Below are 14,894 nucleotides of genomic sequence, written 5' to 3'. Positions count from 1 at the left end.
TCCTCCAGTGGAAAATGAGGGCATGCACCGATTCAAATAGATATCTCTTCACGATTTGATCAGGTGATGGTTCATATCGTTGCGTGATGGAGTCTTTGCGATGTAAAATACAGACCGAGTGAAATTATTCATGTTTTTGTACTCAGGGAATATCGGAACAGAGCTGTCCTCCTCTCACCTTGGGATGTTTATAACATCTGATGCAGGAAATAGCTGGAGACAGGTGGGTCTGCACCGCATGCTTTCATCTCAAACAGATTATGTATTCCTATTGAAACTGTGCCGTCATAAGTGGAGACAATTATTTCTTTTTTCAATGTGCACCATTACAGATTTTTGAAGAGGAGCACAACGTTTGGTTTCTTGACAATGGAGGGGCGTTGCTTGCCGTCTTGCATGCCGTAACGCCTATTCGACACTTATGGTAGGTGTAGCTACCGTCCATCAACGGCTGACATTTTAATTATTGAAGGTGGGGACCGTAGGTGTTGAATTATCTGGGTATAATATTAGTTTTCTCTCTGTTTTTGATGCAGCAGATGATTCCATTTTAAAATGCTGATGGGCCAAGTTTGCAGGACTCGAGTCAGAACTGTCAGAATCATTTCCAACACAAGAGAGTATGTTACAGCTTTGTGCTCTTGGTTGGATATGATGGTTTGAGTGCTTTTATGTAAATGTAGAGTGGAGCAGGGTGGACATATCAGACAGAGAATGCCCTATAAGTCCCACATATTGCGGGGGCTTTGTAACACTATCTAGTTTGATGTCCCTGCACATTACTGTCCTGTCAAAAGTGATTAAGTTCGAGGAAAGGTGATTTGAAACCCCCCCGCCCCAATCTATTTCTAATGTTACAACCCGAGTCATATCTCTCTTTTTCATTGTTTTGTCACCTTCAAACATTTCCCTGGACCGTGGAACATTTGTTCTATTGTTCAGCTCGGTGTCGAGATAATTTTTCACATTGAAGAGAATCTGAGGTGCTCCATTTTTCAACTGTGACAAAAGCTAAATCACCTGACATTTAAAAAAACAAACATGTCTTTGTACCTTGTTTTTGTACCTGCTTGCAATGTTTAATGTTGTATGCATAGAGAAAACAATATCTCTCTGGGCCTGCGATATGATTTAGGATTTATTTACATAACTTTAAGTTACTGCCTACCTTATTTAGACTAGATTGTCTAATTTGACCAGGTATTTAAACACACTTAATTTCAGGTTATCTTACAGAGTTATATGTAAGATACATATATACAGTATATATATATATATATATATATATATATATGCCACTACAGAGAGATACATATATATATATATATATGCCACTACAGAGAGATAAACATTGATATATATATATATATATGTAAGATACATATATATATATATGCCACTACAGAGAGATACATATATATATATGCCACTACAGAGAGATAAACATATATATATATATGCCACTACAGAGAGATACATATATATGTATGCCACTTCAGAGAGATAAACATATATATGCACTACAGAGAGATAAACATGTATATATAATATATATATATATATATGTTTATCTCTCTGTAGTGGCATATATATATATATATATATATATATATATATATGCCACTACAGCGAGATGAACATGGATGGATGGACAGAGAGACAGTTGTTCATGCGTTGACAGCTTTTTTTTCTTCTTTATTTTTCTTGAAGGATCAGTCTAGACGAAGGAAAGAAATGGGACCGTCACAGTTTCTCGTTGGCCCCTCTGTATGTGGATGGAGTTTTAATGGAGCCAGAGTCTGACAATCATATTATCACGTAAGCGGAGACCGAAAAGTATAGTCCAGCAGGAATAAAACAAATATGATCAAGCTTGAGGAATTTTGCTCTTCTGTGAATGCAAACAAAGAAAAATCCACCGGATGTTCCTCTCTTGTTTGACAGCATAACTGCATCAGATTTGCAGGTTCTATTATAACAGTACACCATCATATCAGAAACCTGTACATCTGTATCTCAAGATGGTTTCATCTGACATTTGCATTTTGTTGAATAATCTTCCAGTTTCTTTGGACACTTCGGTCATCGGTCAGAATGGCAGCTGATAAAGATCGACTACAAAGGCCTCTTTAACAGGAGATGCATGGATGGAGATTATCAAACATGGCACCTGCACAACAAGGTGACAGGGATATTAAACATTATTGATTGAATGTCAGCTTGAAGAGATGCACGTTTGCCCGTCGTCACTGTAAACACAATACACTCGCCTCGTGCATGAACAAGTTTCTTTCAATCTTGTGGAAAAACGAAAACACATTTCTCTTTGTTGGATAGGGAGAGCTGTGTGTGATGGGCGAGAAGCAGCTATTCATGAAGCGGAGGCCAGGCAACCGGTGCATGCTGGCCCAGGACTATTCGAGGATCTATTCCTCAGAGCCGTGTCTCTGCACATCCTATGATTTTGAATGGTAAGGACTTCTTCTCTTAGCTTTTACAACGAGGACTATACTGTAACATTGGAGAGATTAGTGATCAAAAACAGATCGTATGAGTTTGCAGAACTTCATCTGCCCTAATATCCGTCATACATTCCACATTTACTTGTAAAACAATCCGACTTTATTCATTGAATCTAATTACAGTTTGAACATTTTATATGAGAGTTAGGAACTTTTTCAGTACGCTACTGTAATTTGCATAATGTCGACTGACTTATTAGAATTCAATTAATAATGAATCCTTAAATTAATTTTAAATATAATGTATGCATCTGTCTAAAATTCCGTTTGATCCTGCTGGTCTGACAATCATGTCTCTGGTTATGGTCTTAAAATATGCGATGAAGCGCCTACTGCGAATGCATTTGCCCCACTACAGAAGCTCGTGGACGCTAGATTGTTCGAGGTGCAGTGTTTATCATTTATGAAGTGTCATGTCTTGTTGGCAGTGATTATGGATGGGAACGCCAGGCGGACGGGAAGTGCTCTCCTGCTTTTTGGTTTAATCCAAATGGTGTGACTAAAAGCTGCAGCACCAGCCAAAGCTTTCTTAACAGCACAGGGTAAGTGGCCCCTAGTGCTTAATCCATCACAAAACAATATTATTTCACTCCGGCTTGTTTGTCATGTTGTCACGAACACAAACAGAAAATAATGGTTTACGTTCTCAGTGGTTCAGAAAAAAAGAGTAGAGCTGACAAAATAGTAACCTACACTGTATTCCAATTTCATAATACATTATGATGTATTTTGAGTTTGCAGCATGTTCACACTCAAAATAGGCCAGAATGCATCGTACTGTAAATGTGTGTTGTCGATTTCTCCCACTATGAATTGCAGAAATGACAACGAGGACCTGCTGAGTTCTGGAGACAATCAAAAAAAATGAATGAATGGTGGTAAATAAAAAATACAAAAAATATTGTCCTCTCTTTGTGTCACGGTGCTATCAGAGTGGACCCAAAAGCACGACTCAGACAGGAGTAACAAAGATGGATATCTTTAGTTGAAAACAGGCTGGGTCAAAACTGGGAGATCAGTCCAAGAAGCAAACAAGTCCAAAAAGGGGCGGGGCAGAGAATCAGAGGTGAGGGCAGGCAGGCAGGTCAGGAATATACTCTAATAACGCTGGAGAACTTGACACGAAAACACAAGACAATCTGGCAGAGGGCAAGTGAGGGAACCTAAGTAGACAGGGACTAACGAGTGAATGGGCAACAGGTGATATGGGCATGAAGACCAGGTGAAGGTAATGAGGGACTAACGAGGGAGTGATCAGAGGAAGGTGAAGGGAGTTGGACTCACGAGATGGGAAGCAGGATCTGGAATGACATGATAGTTAGTGAGACAGGATGAAAACAACTAATAAACTAGAATGGGCACCCGGTAGAGCACATACCTTCGCATATCACAAGATTGGGCATTGAATTATGAACATTTTGGCATGAGTTGCATGCCAATTGGATAAAAATTGACCGCGCTATGGTAAAATGAAGATGTTGACCTTTTCATGACCTTGACCTTTGACCCGATTGATCCCAAAATATAATCAAATGGTCCCCGGATAATAATCAATCATCCCACCAAATTTCATGCGATTCGGTATAACACTTTTTTAACACTTTTTGTGTTATGCGAGTAACACTCATACAAATAAATAAATGGCGATCAAAACATAACCTTCCGCATTTTCAATGCAAAGGTAAAAAAGGAAGGTATGGAGCTAAACTGTTACACTTTGTGAATATATATATTGAAAGTAACATTCTGAAGTTTCAGTGTGATTGATATCAATTATCACGAGTCTTCATTCATCAAAGTACACTAATCTTGCAAAGTTGGATACTATGCATAGGATGTAAACACAAGACGGGTCTTTTTTTTGCTTTATGCTTCAAAGGTATCGAAAGGTTTTGTCGAATAACTGTAAGGAGGGAGGGAAGAACGTGTACTCGCCCAAGAGGCAGGCGTGTCGTCCCCGACCCCCGCGAGGCCTGCGGCTGTACACCAGTCAAGGAGAGCTCAGTGCCACTGTGGGAAGCAACGTTACTTTCATGGTCTACCTCGAGGATGTGAGTCATATCACTGTTGTTTTATCGGTAACTGTAGTTATGGAAATATTTGTGTCGGTTCAGTTCAACAAAATATCCAAAAGAATAGCATTACTGGATGCTCTGTAAGCTAAATGCGACATGCTAATAACGGCAACATGCTAATATGCCCTCAATGACAATCATAGTATGCTGATATTTGATCACAATCACCATCCTAGTGTGTTAGCACGCTTGTGCTAATTCACACTAAACACAGCAGGGAGCTGAGGCTGATTGATGACATGCGTTCTGAGTGTCTTGTTTTAAATATATCGTTCAGTATTAGACGAATTAAGATTTTGGCATGATGATGGCGCTAAATAAAATGTCAGACGATAACTAGTTATTAGGGGGGGCACTGGAGTGTGAATGAAATGGCATGACAATTAATCAATTTTCAGTTTTTTTATATTTTACTCAAAACTAAAACTGTTGAGAACTGTATTCTTTTTTTAATATTTCGAGTCAAATGAAGTCATATCAACCTTTCACATTAGTCTGGCAAAAATACCGATATCTCAAATAATGGTGAAATATAAGCAAAGCTATCTGCATAGCTACATGCCACAAGGAGAACGTAAGACGGTATGTTTTAGTTGGTCTGTTGTTCTGCAATAAGGTGAAAACAGGTTTAATAATGGGTCTTTGTGTCTTTGTTTTGTCTGAATTTATCAGCTGGCAAAATGTCACCAGAGATAAACAAATCCCTGGGACACTTTTAAGACCTCCGTTGCACTTTTCCTCTTCTTCCTGTCTCCTTATATTTATATCAACTTGCAAAGTGTTAGTGACGCAGCTTATCGGACATCTCCGGCAAAGCACTTTAGAAATGGACTGTGCTTATTTCACTTGTATTTGATCTTGTTGAAGTGTCCTGACCTAAGCTGTAGTGACAGATGCCATGCGCTACCGCCTGTCCACAGGGAGACTCGTTGAGGACCAGCATCCAGCTCGACTTCGGGGACGGCATTAAGATCACATACTCCAACCTGAGCAGGACCGACGACGGCATCAACCATGTCTACAGAACAACTGGGATTTACAGAGTGACAGCTTCTGCTGAAAACAACCAGGGATCTGACAGCAGCACACTGTTTTTACACATCACTAGTATGTGAATAAATAACACCATTGCTCATCCCTGCGGCAGTGCATATTGCATGAATCTCTTACCTACGGTAGTCACGTTCCCACTCTGCGGGATTTAATTTCGGTCATGGCTGTAATACTTTTATGCATTTCAACCGTGGAAAATGGAAACGCACAAACCCCCACACGCAAGAAGCTAAATGTTACGTGTGTTTTACTCATGCTTTTGTTTGCACACACGTGTAATGCGTGAATTTATGTATGTATGTGTCGCTGCCGCAGGTCCAGTGGAGCGCGTATATCTCTCCGCTCCTATTGTAGCCATCAGGGGGAAGGAGGTTAATCTGACTGCAGTGGTGTGGCCGAGTCACACCAGAACACTGACCTTCTTCTGGTGGTTTGACAACAGCTCCGAGGTGAGAAGCTCCTACTCCCACTCCAACTGTTGTTCCAGTTTCTACTTTTCCCTTCTGGTTGCTGCAGTCTTTCCCATCCTCTCCTGATGTCCTTGTGGTGTTAACAAAGTGTGAATCTTAAAAGCCTTCACACAAATCATGCTAAATGTGACTGCACATGACTTCACTGTCTTTCTGGAAATTAAGGGATGGCAGGTCATATTTATTAATCACGTTGATTGTGTTCGCTGCAGCTCTCCCTCATTAGACAGAATGTCAAGGACTGCATGTACGTAGTATTCTATATTCGGCTGAGAGGATGCAGGCTTTTCTGGGAAATTCCCTGTGTTATTTTCTTTTTGAATTCCAGCCCATTATAACCTTGGAAGGAAGCATTTCATACACATTGCAGAGAGAGGGGGAAAACAAGGTCACGGTCCAGGTTGCTTCTGGGAGCAGCGTAATGCAGGATTCCAAAGTTATAACCGTTAAAGGTGAGTGGGGGAGAACAAAATGTTCAAAGCACTTTAATTGGTGCAATGCACATGACATGAATTTGCTTTCTCTGGGAAAGTATGATGCCTCTCGGTCCACGCTGCAAGCATCGTCACGTTGTCGTCAACACGGACTTATCTAATGAATAAAATGTCACGGACGGCGAACACGGAATCTTGAGGAGCAATTAACTTCAAGGCATATGTTGCCAAATGAGAAAAGACAAAACTGAACATCAAATTAATCAAAAAAGGAACCAGAAGTAACATTCATATTCTAACAGACATCAATTTTTGTTCAAAAAACAAACAGATTTCTTCAGGTCGCTGCTGTTGTCATTCTCGCTAGCTCTTGATGAGCACAATCCTGACATCCCAGAGTGGAGGGAGGACATAGGTCGCGTGGTGCGGACAGCTCTGTCACAGGTACATAGAGAATATATTGCTCCGATGTTTCCTGGAGCCAACATCGGCCACCAGCGGCTTTTATGGTCATCACTATTTAATATCTGTATGCAGTATTGACAAGGCAGTCACAAACTTGTATGCTCCATGTGAGTAATTTCATTTTCTTTTCAATTTCACCTTTGACGACGGTAACCAAACGCTGTTATTTTGTCTGAATTTAAATTCAAGCGGATGTTGAGTTGTCTCGTCGTTGCAGGTTTCTGGGGTCCCTGAATATCAGCTTCTGGTGTCTCTGTATCCTGGACTGCCATCTACAGCAGAGCTCTTCATCCTGCCCGATGAACACACATCAAGTGAGAACAAGAGGGGGAGTGAGGAGGCTCTGGAGATGGTAAGAACCACAATGTAGAGAAACGTTAACATTGTTATCGTGTGAACTTCACAGTATAAACACTTTTTCCAAATCAACACATTATATGATGATTATTTATTGTGTCCACAATAGAAATATAAAACTAGCATTTTGTTGTTTTAGAGGTGTGTGTGTGTGTGTGTGTGTGTGGGGGGGGGGTTCCGGAACATGTGACTTAGTCAAAGGTATTGTTAAGCTATTTGTAGTGAGCCCGGCTAGCTGTTTCCCCCTAATCACAGTCAATAAGGGATGCTAAACTAATCACCTCTTGTCTAAAAGCTCCATTCAACATGTGGACATCAGAGTGATAGCAATGTTTTTGTACAATGACTCGATGTATGATTTAACAGTTCATAATATGAGAAGATATTTTACCTAACATTTTGTTAGTATTTTTTGTCGCATATTATATCATTCTTTGTTTTTGTGTCTTGCTGTAAACATACAACAGATATCAGATACTTGTGTCACTGCCCTGAACCAAGGCCTGATCCAGTTTGAGCTGAAAGCAGATATTCACATTATTGTGTACATGACTCAGCAAACTTTGGGTAAGTCTGTTTGTAACCCAGACAGTATACCTGCACACTTGAACCAATTGTTGCATCTAAAAGCTTTTGCTGCCAGAATCTGGAGTTTCTGTGTCTTGTGTCCTGTTTTATTTTGAAGTCCCTGTGTCACATCTGGTGTTGCGAGAGAGAGAGGAGCCAAACGCTAACAACATTCCACAGAAACTTTAATTTTCTTCCTTAACCCTTGTGTTGCCTTCGGGTCATTTTGACCCGAATCAATATTACACCCTCCCCCCGCCTTCGGATTAATTTGACCCCATTCAATGTTTAATGTCGGTGTTCTTTCGGTAGTCAACAAACAAACATAAAGTGCCTCACACTTAAACTTGGAAAACAATATTAATTCTAATAATTTTCTGGAGGTTTTAATTGCTGGCATCAAATTGAACCCAAAGGGTAAAATATGTTAGTAAATATAAAGGTAGCAGGAGGGTGAAACATTGAATCGGGTCAAAATGAACCATAGGCGGGGGGAGGGTGTAATATTGATTCGGGTCAAAATGACCCGAAGGCAACACAAGGGTTAAAATGACAGGTCAAGCACACACAAACTAGAGAGTACAATCCAACACTTGGGAAAGAGACAAACAGGGTTTAAATACACAGGGAATGTGCAGGTGATTGGACACAGGTGCAGGTGATTGGACACAGGTGCAGGTGATTGGACACAGGTGAAAACAATCAGGAACAGGGCAGACAATCACAGGGACAGGAAGTGCAGGGAAACACAGAACACGAGAGACGGGGATTTCAAAATAAAACAGGACACAAGAAACAAAAACTCCAGATCCTGACATTTGCAGGTACATACAAAAGTATTCAAATATATATATTTTACATAATGTATGCCACGTTAGTACATTATGTCTACACTGTATTTGTGCTGTTTAGGGTTGTAAAAAAGGTAAACTACATGTCTTTTTCGTTTGGGATTGAGTTTTACCCCCAAAAAATAAGACAAAGACGACCAAAAACCCTGAGTGAGATTTATATGATACTGTATATCACATGATTTAAATCTTTTTCACAGTTCATCGGTTTTGCACTTCAGGCTGTGAGACAGTACTTCTCTTTTGAGATAACCCAATCAATCATATGATTGACAAAGAGGGCATTTGGTATGCAATGAGGAAATCGACAGGGTCACTGGATCATTAGCATATCGCAAAAACGTGTCGATCAACCGCGCTTGGCTTTACCCTTTTCATCCACCAATGGATCTGTCTTCATTTGTGTCTGCATAGAAAGGTCTGGGTTGCCTTTAAAATGATCCAGAAAGGTCAAACACTTCATAGGCTTCTCTCTCAAGGAGGGACAGGTGGGAGGCGAGGGGGAATACTTTGAATATTGCATCTCAGCATTTAGAAAGCTATGACTATGCATAAGCTACCTGCATGACGGACCCCAGGAAGAGGGAGTAGACCTCTAAAAGATTCCTTTAAAATACCGTGAGGGGAAAACATGCATAGCGCAGCTCTTCAAACTGTACCTGCAGGGATATCCTTCAAATAAGACATGGCTAAAGGGAAAAAGAAAGCATGTGTCTTTTTTCCAAATGTGGCGCTCATTTGACACGTTTGATTTTCAGCACCACTTGTGGATTCAAACTCCATCCACAGTGGGTCAGCCATGCTGATGCTGCTCACCGTGGTCTTCGTTGGTTTAGCAGCATTCTTCATCTACAAGTTCAAAAGGTGTGTTCGCTTGGATAAGCAAGCACATTCTATAGAATCCTATTTTAAATTGCATTTAAATGTGTTCGAGAGCTGCTCTGCTAATTCGTTGTCATTAGGAAAATCCCTTGGATCCACGTTCAAGCTGTGGACAGTCATGAGAAGGAACCGGAGGGGATCAGTACAGTCGGTCAGAATGACAACATGTCAAAGGTCAAGCTCAGTGAGTTTCCCTCCCCGAAAGAGCTCATGGAAAAGGAGCTGGAGGCCAGGAGGAGAGGTAAGTGAGCTACACATGTATTAATGTCCACCATTAACAGTGATTAGGTGTTGTACAAATATATTTTACGTTGTTGTGGGTGAAGGATTATTTTAACAAAATAAGCAATACCACAACTTTAAAAAAGGGGACAATATTTGACGGGAGGGATTTCCCTTTATTTCTAAGATTAAATTAAATACCGAATATTCATATCTATATACTTTTTTTAAAAGTGTTTTGTGACATTTTTCTTTCATATTATGTTATGACAATTTATATACTTTTTTAGAACATACTATGCTGTATTATTTGAAATATTTCTTTCAGATGTATCACTCTCTCACTCATGACATTTTTCTCCAGCATACTGCTATGACATTTGTATGACAATTTCATGACTGACTATATATTACATTAAACTATACGATGTCATACAATTACATATTCTTGCTACACCATAATTTGTATGACCTGTTTCATGTCATACCATACTTTCGACATGCCATGACTCTATTTCATCATTTTGGACATACTGTTCTCTGACTTTTTCTACTTTATACTGTAACTACTTTTCGAGTTACTATTCTCTTCCTCTTTTTTTTTTTTTACAACAAACTAGAGTAATACTTTATAATAACTTTATGTGAAATGCTATATGATGATTTTTGTTACACTTTTTTAATAACTTTATCGTGAACATATTATTTTTAATGGCTTTTGTCAACTTACCTTGCTAGGCCATCTCACGAGATACAATACGATGACTTTTTCGATATGTTATTTTTTAGAATATTTTGCCTAGTATAAACCTCAAATGCCTTTAAAATAAATTTGATGAAGTACATATGTTTCCACGGCCATTAGGTCGGCCTTGCTCCAGCCAATGAAAACAAGGCTCTTACCAGAGAAAAAACATTACCAGTTTGAATTTAATTAATGTCTGGGTTCAGTGATTTTACATGTTTTTAATTTAGTCCAAATGGCATTGGAAAGAAAAAGCACATTCTTCTGGCCGTAGGTTTCACAGTGCAGCAAGAGCTGTGAAGTAAAATAAATATGGATAAAAAAGTAGAAATGCAGATGTTATTATTTCAAATAAGACTTTGCAGATTCAAATGAATACTTTAATATCATGATGTAATAATATCAATCAATACAAAGTGGTTGTAAAATGATTAACCTGGCAGCTCACATGGCCTCAAGCTGTAAAAGAAATGGACAAAGCAGGAGGTTGTCGGAACAGGTTTATTTTGCAATGTACTTCTTATTTCATAATGTGAGAAATACAAACTACTTCTATTAAGACATCCCTTTTGCTCAATGACCCTGAACGGTCGTCCACTCTGAGGGAGAAGTTCACTTTTCTTGAATGAAGGGTAGTGTAATTCACTTAAAGTTAAATGTTTACATTGAAGAGCTACCTTGGGAGTAAAATGGTTCTTATTTGAGTGTGAAGAATAAAACATATTTAATACCAACTCTCAAGTAATTGCATGTAATAACTAGAATGGGCACTCGGTAGAGCGCATACCTTCGCATATCACAAGATTGGGCATTGAATTATGAACATTTTGGCATTAGTTGCATGCCAATTGGATAAAAATTGACCGTGCTATGGTCAAAAGAAGATTTTGACCTTTTCATGACCTTGATCTTGACCTTTGACCCGATTGATCCCAAAATCTAATCAAATGGTCCCCGGATAATAACCAATCATCTCACAAAATGTCATGCGATTCGGTTTAAAACTTTTTTTGTTATGCGAGGAACACGCATACAAATAAATAAATTAATTAATGGCGATCAAAACATAACCTTCCGCATTTTCAATGCGAAGGTAATAACCAATCACAGAGAAGCACTAATGCATCAATCTCATACACTGGTTATTCATTAAAAAAATATATGCATTTTATTAAGTGATATAACCATTTGTAATTTATTTTTTAATTGTGTGACTAATTGCATTATTAGACAATAATCATTAACTGATGGCAGCCAACGGCAGACCCACACAGTTAGAGACGAGCTGGGGATCATAGTGAAGCATTTGGCTGCTAAAGAGATATTTTTTCAGGAGTTGATCAAGATAGAAAATAGAGCTTAAAGAGACTCATGTGGACTTTCATTCATCAGATGGCCAGAAGCACAACCCAAAATTAATGATAATGTTTCTCCCCTAACAGCTGGATAGGTTAAAAAAAGCATCTGTTTTCTAGTTTGGCAACTTAAAAATATTTTAATGTGGACAAAAATGTAGGGATCTTTAGTACAAATGTGGACCCCTCGAACTCTCTTAAATGTAGGAACATGTTTTAATGTGTAATCAGTTCAATAAATATCTTTTAAGTTTGTGAGTATGAGGGAAAGTGATTTTAACTTATTTTCCAATCCTATTTTTTGTTGGAATTGAATAACAACTTGTCACGGTGCTATTAGAGTGAACCCAAACGACGACTCAAGACAGGAGGAACAAAGATGAATGTCTTTAGTTGAAACCAGGCTGGGTCAAAACGGGGCGATCAGTCCAAGAAGCAAACAAGTCCAAAAGCGGGCAGGGCAGAGAATCAGAGGTCAGAACAGGCAGGTCAGGAATATACACTAATAACGCTGGAGAACTTGGCACGAAAACACAAGACAATCTGGCAGAGGACAAGTGGAAGTGAGGGAACCTAAGTAGACAGGGACTAACGAGGGAATGGGCAACAGGTGAGATGGGCATGAAGACCAGGTGAAGGTAATGAGGGACTAACGAGGTGATCAGAGGAAGGTGAAGGGAGTTGGACTGACGAGATGGGAAGCAGGATCTGGAATGACATGATAGTTAGTGAGACAGGATGAAAACAACTAATACAAAAAAGAAAGGTGTGGAGCTAAACTGTTACACAACTACCCCCAACAGTAACTTTGTTTAGGCATTAGCTATTTCAATCTTACATTTTAACCTTCCAGATCTTCATTTTATTTGACTTTAAAAACACTAAATGACTAAAGACGACATGTGTTTTAGTCTTAAAATAAGCTCATATTTACTTTAGCAAATCTGAACTGACTGCTGAAACTTTTCCTCTAGGTTATTAGTTATACGAGTGAACATAATACTGGCTTCATGCAGCTTCATATAAATCACTGAATTTAAATGCCTGAAAAAGTTTAGAGATAAAAGTACCACCTTTGAATTAGCCGGTGTCTGCACAATCTGAATGACCCCACAAGTGATCCCATCTTATCAGCCCTCCATCACCAGCTCAGCCCTGCTTGGAGAGGCCATGTTCCTTTGAGTCTACGGGGGGCTTTTCAACCAATATGCGTGGCTTATGAATTTACAATTAGGTAAAAAAACTTGTAAAAAGTTATTCCGTGACCCCAAAACCGATGTCATGTAATCAAAGCATAAATGTCAAAGAAGAGTCTTCTTCTTTATCATATCCTCAAAACAAGTGGCGTGTGACGTGCATGTAATGTCCGAGCAGTTGACTGTCCCTGTACTGAGTCTGTTTTTTTATTTTGTGTTTGCATGTTTTCAGGAGGAATTGGAAGAAATATGGAGAGAATTGTTACAAGGGAATTTCCAAACTGTACTAACGTCTAAGACTCTGTTACTGAGGAAGTACAGAGTGGTGTGGTACAATTGTGCTAAAGCTGTTTGTTTTGTCGGCATTGTTTTTCTTTTTATATACACATTTCACTGTGATAGCCGCTATCGTTCAAAGTCATGTTTTTAACCCACACGGGTAGAGTAAGTATCTTTATAATACCGAGCCAGACTCCAGGGCCTCTAGTTTCAGGGCGGTGCATTGCTGTAATTGGCTGATAATGTTAAGCCAGCAGAAAAAATCCAATTAGCCTCGAGATTCCGAGCTCGACATCAACTCCTTCTATTTTATGAATACTCAGCTGCCATCGTGTACTTTTGATGAATGTTTCACTGCCTGGGACATGTCATCGTTTTTGCTAATTGGGAGGAAAATAGCATTGGAAAAACAGAGTTGTTGAAATAATATACCTCAGAAGCTATAAGAAACAGTTAAATAAGAGGAGTATCAATAATGTAACGCTTCAGTACAAAAGACATAGTGTAACGGCTTCAGCGTATATGTTTAGATTTTTTATAAAGTTAATTTCGATTCAGCATTGAATGACAGAGAACGATCATGACTCACTACAAGGACAGTTATGCGTTTAAGGAATATCATAATACGGGGCTTAAAATTATGAACACATTTAATGGAATAAAAATTAGATCTTAACGGTACTTTTTTTATAATCTTTCCCTTGAACAGATAATTTAACCTAGAAGGCAATCAAATTTCTCAAGTGTGACCTTTTTATTTAGTTTTTAAATTGTTCTCTTTTCCTTATATCCAGAAAAGATCATATAACTGTTAGTTTTAGACATAACACATCTTACGCTGCCTCAAAAACACAGAAACAAAATGTATGGGTAATTCTATTCATCGTTTTGTGTTTAATTAGCACATGAACTTTATTCTGTAGATAAATATTAAATTCGCCGTCCTATAACTAGAGGTCTTGACTTGTAAATATACACAAATTAATATTCATAAAAAAATTATCAAAATCTGACTGTTGTGAATGCGTATAAGAAAGGAATCTGTAGTTGGTTGTGCGTTGTAAGTTGACATGGTGCTTTAAATGACTCATCACATGATGGCACACAAAGAAAACATTTTGAACATGAATGTATGGCCTTAGAAGTAGAGATATTGTAAACTTGTACATAGAGAAAGAAGGAATGTAATGGTATGTACATTAGCATCATCCAACTTTAATGTAAGGTCAACTCACTGAACAGCCAGTAGGTTAGTATATTTATATGTACTTCAGTCTTACAACAAACTGGATGTCCTCCTTTTATTTATTTGATTTTTTACAGTAGCATGCCCTAATAATCTGTGATGAAAGATGTTATACTATATTAGGGAGAGGAAGTACTGTATGTATGCGTATATATATATATATATATATATATAT

The 14,894-nt window shown here is 38.6% G+C and overlaps 1 protein-coding gene across 1 annotated transcript in view; it reads left to right on the top strand.

Moving 5' to 3' along the window:
• sorcs3b (sortilin related VPS10 domain containing receptor 3b) overlaps positions 1-14,670 on the top strand; it is a 41,890-nt gene extending 27,220 nt beyond the window's left edge. The window contains exons 12-27 of the mRNA XM_056435509.1: positions 147-223; positions 333-424; positions 1,711-1,818; positions 2,065-2,182; positions 2,338-2,471; positions 2,951-3,064; positions 4,402-4,573; positions 5,518-5,704; positions 5,966-6,099; positions 6,449-6,572; positions 6,886-6,998; positions 7,237-7,371; positions 7,844-7,943; positions 9,553-9,658; positions 9,757-9,917; positions 13,427-14,670. Of these exons, the coding sequence (XP_056291484.1) occupies positions 147-223; positions 333-424; positions 1,711-1,818; positions 2,065-2,182; positions 2,338-2,471; positions 2,951-3,064; positions 4,402-4,573; positions 5,518-5,704; positions 5,966-6,099; positions 6,449-6,572; positions 6,886-6,998; positions 7,237-7,371; positions 7,844-7,943; positions 9,553-9,658; positions 9,757-9,917; positions 13,427-13,491 (1,940 nt within the window). The 3' untranslated portion in view covers positions 13,492-14,670. The remainder of the gene's footprint in view (positions 1-146; positions 224-332; positions 425-1,710; positions 1,819-2,064; positions 2,183-2,337; positions 2,472-2,950; positions 3,065-4,401; positions 4,574-5,517; positions 5,705-5,965; positions 6,100-6,448; positions 6,573-6,885; positions 6,999-7,236; positions 7,372-7,843; positions 7,944-9,552; positions 9,659-9,756; positions 9,918-13,426) is intronic.
• The last annotated feature ends 224 nt before the right edge of the window (positions 14,671-14,894 follow it).

The sequence above is a fragment of the Pseudoliparis swirei genome, chromosome 17, assembly GCF_029220125.1.
Source record: "Pseudoliparis swirei isolate HS2019 ecotype Mariana Trench chromosome 17, NWPU_hadal_v1, whole genome shotgun sequence".
NCBI classification, from domain to species: domain Eukaryota; kingdom Metazoa; phylum Chordata; class Actinopteri; order Perciformes; family Liparidae; genus Pseudoliparis; species Pseudoliparis swirei.
Note: the sequence above shows the minus strand (reverse complement) of the source record. Positions and strands in the feature narration are given on the sequence as shown.